This window comes from Nanorana parkeri, unplaced genomic scaffold (assembly GCF_000935625.1).
Source record: "Nanorana parkeri isolate BGI_ZX_2015 unplaced genomic scaffold, ASM93562v1 scaffold2644, whole genome shotgun sequence".
Lineage (NCBI taxonomy): Eukaryota > Metazoa > Chordata > Amphibia > Anura > Dicroglossidae > Nanorana > Nanorana parkeri.
This window is the reverse complement of record NW_017308912.1, coordinates 24,587-33,490: the sequence shown is the minus strand read 5'-3', so window position 1 is coordinate 33,490 and position 8,904 is coordinate 24,587. Positions and strand designations below refer to the sequence as shown.

Genomic DNA, 8,904 nt, shown 5'->3' with positions numbered 1-8,904 from the left:
GAGAGGCATTTGCAAACAGATGAACATTCATAACAATGGTAAAAAACCGATAGCGCCAGAGGTGACCACTCCACTAAAGAGGTAAATGTGCAGAAGTTCTACAGGTCGCTGCCCCACATCAGTCAGGGAGACTGATATCTATGGAAAAATCAGTGCAGACACCGATAACACTGAGTCTGTACATATCTGTATTTTGTCCCTTTGATTGGACAGAGGGCTCTGCGAGTCACAGTGGGCAAGGCGATCAGAGGACCGTTCGGTCCTATGCCAACTGTGTGATTTTTGATTGGCTGTTAGCCTCTATTTAAAAGGAGAACTATGGGGTCAGGGCTTTTCCCCCATAGTTTTCCTCAGGGTAACGGGAGAACAAACTAGCGTCCTCCCGTCACCCTAAGCTCAGTATATAGGGAGCTGTAGCTCGAGGTATACTGAGACGCCGCCGCTGAAGCGGATCCCGACAATTCTGTCTGGATCCAGCCAGCTGCGCGAGTGACAGCTGGCTCTGCCTATCTATAGGCAGAGCCAGCTGTACCCGCCCCCTCCAGTTCCGCCAGTCAGCGCTGGAGGATCGGAGGGGGGAATCCAGCCACTCCCCTGTCACGGCAGAAAGCCGTGACATGATCGAGAAGTGAGCGAACGCCGGTATGTGTTCGCTCACTTCCCGATCTACTGGAGGGCCGGAGGTTTGCTACCCCTGCTTTAAACGCTTTTACTGCTCATCAGTTTAGTGTTAATGTATAATGGGCCAAAAATTATGACGCTCACTCCGACGTTCGCGGCGATATGTAATCATTTGCGCATGTAGGCGCACCCAACGTATGTTGGCGTGTGTATGTGTGGGGGCGGGGGACTTAAAAAATGTGTTTTTTTTATTACTTTTTTTTTTTTACACTCAATGATATTGCTATCACATGGGGGTCCTATGTGATAGCCAATTTACTTGACAGGTCCTCTTTATGGACACCTCAGGGGTCTACAAGACCTCCATCACCTAGGGACCCCTAAAGAAGCAGACATGTGCTTCATCAGTTTCTCTCTGGTTTCTGAAGCTGGAGAGTGACAGCAGAATGCGGAAGTGATCTAACATACATCACTTCCTGCATTCAGGGACTGGAGAGGTCAGAGGGAGATTGTGTACTGATCTCCCTTTGATCTCCTGTCACAGAGCAGCCGTGCTGGTCCCGGGCCGCAGCAGGCAGAGCGGATCTTGGGATACGCAACGGCAGTGCCAGCTGCTGCTAATACAAGCGATCGGGCGTCTCTACAGATCACTTGCCCCTAATACAAGCGATCGGGCGTCTCTGGAGACGCCCGATCGCTTGAAAGTAAAGCTCCCAGCCAGCCGTTTAATTACAATGGCCGGCCGGGAAGCTACCAGACCGGGCTCCGGCGTCCTCTCGTCACAGACAAGAGGACGAGCGGATTTTTTAAGCCCTGACAGTTACTAACATTGGCCCTAAAGATAACGTCCGTGCACTAGTAAGCAGCAAATGCCAGCAAAAGTGATCCATGGCAATGAAAGGGAATAGCTGCGAGTTGGACAATGACACTACACATCAAGAGGAGAGGGGCTAGATGATGATTGAAGTCGTTCAGAGGGGAAATGAAGGCAAATTCAAGATAGCTGCAACTTTAAAAAGGAGAATTATGAGGCGAGTATCATAATCTGAGCCGACCTGTGACACGTCGGCTCAGTAGATCGGGAAGTGAGCGAACACATACCGGCGCTCGCTCAGTTCTCGATCATGTCCCTGCCGAGAGCAGTGACCGTCACTCACCACTCCCCGCAGGGATTCCCCCCCCTTCCCTATCCTCCAGCGCTGACTAGTGGAACGGACTGGGGGAAAGTACAGCTGGTTCCGATTCTAGCCTGCTTGCAATATACTGAGCTTTGGGTGACGGGAGGACGCTAGTTTGTGTAGTCCCGTTACCCTAGGGAGAACTATGGGGGAAGAGCCCTAACCCCATAGTTCTCCTTTAAAGGATTATATTGTAGAGCACGGGAGCATAATCAGTTTCAACAGAGGAGAGGTTGAAAACACTTGCTTCAAGTGTGAGGTAAAGCTGAAGCTCAGACAAGAGGGGGAAAAAAAACATAGCTAGGAGGACCAATCACCAATATGTTACACTCCATCTCCTCTTTTGAATTGTCCCCGCTGGCAAGAAAACGGCTTCGTGTCCCCCAATTTCTGAAGAAAACGACATTAAATCTCAGGGAGAAGTCGACCAATTTATTTGTATTTTGTTCTAGTCAAAGCGGACTCGTCACACTGAACCTCAGGCTCTAAAGCCGTCCGATCTGCTGCCTCCGTTTAGGGCAGATGAGTCACTCAAAAAACACTCATAAAGGTCTATGAGGATCATAGGAGATCGAGGTTCTGGATTCACGTTACCTTCGCTTGAGGTTCGTCCTCTTCAATTGTCTCCTCATGGAGAGAGTTTTCATTTTCAGGCGTTTCCTCGTTTGTTTCATTTAATTCGTCGTCCTCCTCTTTCTCCTTCTCCTCTTCTTCTTCTTCTTCCTCCTCCACTGGCTTGATCAGCACCAACCGGGTTTTGTCCACCCATTCATTGTGGCGAGCGTTCACTGGAAAGTTTAGATCATTTCAAGTTAAAATGAGGCGAGAAGGAAGAGGCTAAAAAAACTACAAAGCCTGACCTCGGGGATAAATCTCACAAAGTTACAGCGACACTAAACTCCGGAGGTAAATCTTAAAAATACATCCAAGTCCCCAAAACTCTGAACAACAACGCACAGGGCTTGAAAAATTTTTGTGCGTCTCACCAGTCAGCATGACCGGACGATGGGTGGAACCCGTTTAAGGGATTAGGTGTGGGGAACTGGCTGGGATCAATGTTTTCATGGGTGAAGCGAGTTGGGGCGTTCATGGTCATTATATTGTTTTTTTTTTGCTTATAATTAAAATTTTCGTGTTCGATGAATCAAATTTTCTTTCAATCGATTAATTTCGATTAATTATAACGCACATACAGATCCAACTACATTGGCCTATACACATACAGCACAGCAATGAAGTCATAAAATGAACTAGGATCACAGTAATCCAGCACGTTATTAATCTCACGTGCCCCACTCAATATGGCCGCCGCTTGAGTGGGGCAACTCAGAATAATAACGTGCTGGATTACTGTGATCCTAGTTCATTGTATGACTTCATTGCTGTGCTGTATGTGTATAGGCCAATGCTGTGCTGTATGTGTATAGGCCAATGCCTTGGCTGGCGCTTGTGCAGAAAGTTTCTTGGGCAAACTCACCGGCCCAAGCGGCTCCGTCGGCTAACAAAGGGAAGGGGGAGGAGTCCGTTGACATCACGGACATCGACGTCACCGGACTCCTCCCCCTTCCTTAGCCGTCATGGACAGCGACGTCACCGGACTCCTCCCCCCTTCCCTTGCCGACGGAGCCACTTGGGAAAGGGGTGAGGAGTCCGGTGACGTCGATGTCCATGACGTCGCCGGATTGCCGACGAGAGGCGAGGATTTTCATGAGCGATCAGAATAATTTTAAAAATCAAAAAAAGTTTAACGATAAACTCGAGAAATGAATCTTTAATTTCCACAGCCCTACTTATAATATATCTCTTCATACGATGTTGCCGCTGCCTGTATAATAAAGCTATCCGGGGTTACCAGGAGGTAGGCGGATGATAGATTACAGTTGTGATCTAAGAGGGGAATGTTAGGTGTAGAGTTGCCTTTTATGTGTTATGTCAGCTATATGTTGAAACGGTCTAAGCAAGTAATATTCTTATATGAACAATATAAACACATTTAGATTACGCGTACGTGTCAGCAGTTTGAGCATTTCCTCTTTCCATGCTGTGTACGTGATTGCCCGTGTATATAAACTGCGCCTTTTCCATAATAAACTCGAACATGATTAGACTTACAAACTGTGTGTGTCTAGGATTGCTTCCCGGAGCTCTGTAATAAGGACTTCTCTGGTGTGTCCGGTTCTGAGTGCTCTTCAAATTAACCCCTTACACCTTGCAATTTATGTGAACATATGTTGGGGGACAGATAGAGCTTTCTTTTGGGGGTATGAAATCACCACCACCGGGGGGGGAGGGGTCGTTTTATTTTTTTCCTATATAATGAAAAAAGTACCGTAAATTTCCACAAAAAAAAAAAGTTTCCACAAGTTATGTTATAAAACATCTGTTCTTACCCATATTTTTGGTAAAATATAAAAGATCGGGTCACGTCGGGTAAATACACACCAAACATGTCAAGCCTTAGCCCTCGTTCACACCTGAACGTTTTGTAGCGCGTTCTACGCTCGACGAACGCTCTACAAAACGCTCAAAAATATAAATCCCATTGTATTCAATGGTCTCGTTCCCACCTAGGCGTATTTCCGCCCGTCCCTAACACGCTACAAAACGGCCCACGCCTGAAAAGGTCCAGGTACTACTTTGGGCCGTTTTGTTGCGCGTTTCCATTGGGATACAGCCAAGTAGCCTTCGGAAACGCGCAAAGGTCGCACAACTTTTTTAGCGCGAATCGCGAGATGAATCGGTGAGATTGAAACCAAATTGTGAAACCTCATCTGAGCAGTCTAAGGCTCTGTTCACACCTAGGCTATCGAACATGTGCGTTTGGCGCGCGTTTCCTGAAGCGCGCTTTTACCGCGATTCGCGGTAAAAAAAAACCGGGACAAACGTGCATTTCTGATGGCTACTTGGCTGTATCCCAATGGAAACGCGGGAAAAAAACGCTGCAAAGAAGCTCATGTACCTTTTCGGGCATAGGCTGTTTTGTAGCGCGTTCAGACGGGCTGAAATACAGCAAGGTGTGAACCATACCCATAGAAAACAATGGGATTTTCATGTTTGAGCGTTATGTAGAGCGTTGAACGCGCTACAAAATGTACAGGTGTGAACCAGGCCTAAAGGAGCTATGGAAGAGTCCCATAACCCTTCTCAGCACTCCATCCTTATTCAAGTGGGATAAAGCTAAAGCATATCCGCTTACATGTTCGGTTTTAACCGTCGAGGGGAAAAAAGGGCCTCCAGAGATAAGGTAAAACCAATATAGATAACAGTGCTGCCCCAGAGGTAGGAACCCCAAGCATGTCTGGAGGTGTCCACCAGTGCTGTTAGAATGGTCAATCACCTGTGTAGCCAATCCATCCAGGTGAATTGAAATTCCCTGGACAAAAACTCCCTAGTAGCGATATAACCCTATTACTCCTGCCAAAGGTAGCACAGGCTTCAGCTATAGTATAGATGCTGTACAAGGATCTCCATGCGTTGGTTCTCATCACAGCAACAGGGCTATGGTATACACAATTATTCGACGATTTGTCGTATGCCGAATACATAGAGCCTTTCTGGTTTAATGCTCGAGGGAAATCAATGCTTTCATTATACAGGGCAATATATAATGGTGCAATCCCATGTCAGGAATCGCCCAGCTTGTCTGGAGATTATCTCCAGTGCAGAAAGCAAGCTCACTCACTCACCTGTGGAGCAGCCCCACCCAGGTGAAATTGAAAAATGAGGAACCTCAACCTATACCCAATAACAGAGCCTTATCAGGATTAACCCTAGTGGAAAAAGCAAAGCTCTTGCAACATAAGGGCAAAGAATATAACTGTGCAACCTAATTGGCAGTAATTGCTCCAGATTGACTGGAGGTTCCCCCCTGTGCATACAGCAAGGCCATTCACCTGTGGAGCAGCCCCCACCCAGGTGACAAACAAGACTTTTGCAGCATAGGGAAAAAACATATCAGTGCAGCCTAATTAGCAGTAATCGCTCCAGATTGACTGGAGGTTACCACCTGTGCAGACAGCAAGGTCATTCACCTGTGCAGTACTCACCCCCAGGTAAAATGGCCTATCTGCAAAGCCTGTAAATTACACCTTTGTCTGCTTCTCCAGGTAAAACGGGGTGATTCAGTCTCCACCCCAATACCTCCTCTGCCCAGTACATTGTCTGCAGGCACACCGCAATACCTCCACCAGAGTGTTGGCCCTGCAGTCTCAGGATTTCTATGACACTGACGCTGCAATGAATACCTTCCAGTACAAGGTGTACATTAGAGGGGAGAGCGCAGCCAAAGTCCAGAAAAAGCAGGTGAACAGCCAGGCTGTCCTAAATAAGATACTGCCTGGATCCATCCCCAGTAACTGGGGAGCGAGATCCTGTCTGTGTGAGGGAGATATGACCATAAACACTGCCTCCCATGCATGCCCCTCTTTGGCGATACACAGATCTGGCAGAAAAGCTTGGCCCGGAAAGAAAAACAATTTGTCAATGCAGGAAGCACTCTTAGGGTGTTTTGGCTTCTGCTGGCAGGGGCTTATCCTCTGAGGCCTATACTTATGCCAAAAAAGGGAAGGGCTCAGAGCCTGCCACCCGAGACCAAGCTGCACCCCCCTGGGGAAAGACCCATTGGGAGGTGCATCAAGTAAGCCAACTACCCCTTGCCCCACCGAAGTAGGCCCCCAGAGCAAGAAGGGTACAGGTAGGGGGGACTTGTCAATTGTAGACCTGCCTACCTTGGAGCTGGCGCTTTGAACCCCCAGAATGGGAGAAGCAGCCTGTGATAAAGAGTCCAACGGTGTGCATCACCCTTCCCGTTTGGACTCACGCTCCTGCCCCACTCCTGGCGCTCCAAAGCACATTATTCGTGTCCTGCTGTGATCCAGCTCTACTGCCGCCAGAGAGCCCATCAGGTCATCCGTCAATTCCTGTAGCAGGACACTCCGGGGGACTCCATCTGGAGACACTACGCCAGCGAGGATGGTTGCCATCTCCTTCCATTATCGAGGGGAACCTCTGGGCAAACATTTTTTGTAAGGACTCTGGGGGAATCAGTCCTGGGAAAAGTCCTGTGCATGAGACCCTACAGGTCCACTGTCCTGCGAGTGAGAGCAGCATGCCTCAGGAGGCCCCTGCTATCTAGCATGATAGGCCTGGAGTAAAATAACAAACGTTGCAATGCTCCTGTTCGGCCGGAGGAAACACAAAATACTGAGGTGGTTAGGAGGGACCGCCCTTTTTATTCTAATTGTGGATGATGTGTTTCCTGTTTCAGGTGGGAGGATCCCATCTCTCAGAGGCTGCCCTGGACGATGACTGGGGAAAAACGCGCGACAGACGCGCATATGCAATACGCCTAGGTGTGAACGAGACCTAAAAGTTGTGTGCGCCCGCAAAATCGCAATAAAACTACCACACCCAAAATTGGCCATAGGCAATGCTTTAAACGCTTTTATTGCTCATCAGTTGATTAAGGGCCCTAAAATTATTGCTCACACTCCGACGTTCGCGGCGATATGTAACATGTGCGGCACATTAGGCGCAATCGTCGTTTTCGCATGTAGGCGCACCCGATGCAATTTTTTGTTTTTTTAATGCATTTTTTGTTTTTACACAACTTTATTGCCATCACATTAGGGGGGCTAAGAAGTCTCACATAGGGGGGCTAAGAAGTCCCCTATGCGATAGCCAATTTACATGACAGGTCCTCTTTATGGAGACATCAGGGGTCTTTAAGCCCCCTGTCATCCAGGGACCCCCAGAGAAGCTGTTGAGGCAGAGATGTGCTTCATCGCTTCTGTAGCTGGAGAGAGACACTGAATGCAGGAAGTGATGTAATATACATCACTTCCTGCATTCCGGGACTGAGAGCAGATCAAAAGGGAGTTTGTGTACTGATCTTTCTTTGATCTCCTGTCACAGAGCAGCTGTGCCGGTCCCGGCCGCATCGGGCGCAGTGGATCTCGGGCCAGGCAACGGCATTGATAGGTGCTCCTATACAAGCAATCGGGCGTCTCTAGAGACGCCCGATCGCTTGAATGTAAAGCTCCCGGCCAGCCATGTAATTACAACAGCCAGCCGGGAAGCTGCTCGTCGGGCTCCACCATCGAGTGGATTTTTTCAAGCCCTGACAATGTCTCTTATTTGTGTATCACTCGGCTGTAGATCCTCCAATCATCTCTGAATTGGTGCTGACACTGTCCTTCCTTCTGGAGGGGGGCTACGTCTGTTCCCCATGGCCCCTGTGTGCGTTGTAAAGTAGTCACCACTCCAAGCTCACTCCCGGGATGGACTACAATCTCAATACAAATCAGAAAACTAAAACATGAGATTGTAGTCGCGACCCAAGTCCCACTGCAATGCACCGCACAATATTGCGGTACTGCGCGTTCCGGTGCGGGTGATCGAACTGTGGGTGGGAGGTGTATTTGGGGTACCATTCAAATGAATGGCAACGCAACATACCTGCCACACCAGAACGTGTAGTAGGTTTGATTGCGTGGTACAGTGCGTTACTCTGGTCCAGACACCTCTACAGGACACATGAGGGAGCTGTAAGCAATGCACGTATGGATGGAGCTCCCTGGCGGCCATAGCCCCATCCTATCCCACCTCAAGCTGACACTTGATGCCGGGCAGCATATTCTGAATGGCAGCTTGGCGCGAGAACAGCGCTAGGGGAGGCTGAGGAGCCTCTCACCTAGAAAAGTGGAAGGCACGTGGGGACACACTGAACACTGGGGGGGGGGCGAAGTTTGGCTATCCCTGGTGTAGACATTAAAAGGGAGCACGGTGCTGGAAAATAAAAAAGTCTTGCTTCTCAGTCCGGCGCTACGGACGGAGATTTTACTTACAGCCAACGTAGTGGACGTAGAATTCCTCCCTTCCGGCCCGCTTGTTCATTCTGGTCTTCACCACCTTCGCATCATCTACAAAAAGACGGGAAACAAATGAGGATTATTCGGGCTCATTATGCTCATAAAAAGGTTCGCGGAGGGTATAGAAGTTTGATTAGATTAGAGTTACATAAATATATACTAGAGGTGCACCGAAATGGAAAGTTCAAACACGAAACGAAACCAAGATAAAAAAATTGTCAGGCCAAAAACCGAAA

General features: G+C 48.5%; 1 protein-coding gene across 1 annotated transcript in view; it reads right to left on the bottom strand.

Moving 5' to 3' along the window:
* Nucleotides 1–8,904, bottom strand: part of LOC108802071 (nuclear factor 7, brain-like) — a 97,051-nt gene that overhangs the window by 82,212 nt on the left and 5,935 nt on the right. The window contains exon 2 of the mRNA XM_018573961.1: nt 8,645–8,719. Within this exon, the coding sequence (XP_018429463.1) occupies nt 8,645–8,719 (75 nt within the window). The remainder of the gene's footprint in view (nt 1–8,644; nt 8,720–8,904) is intronic.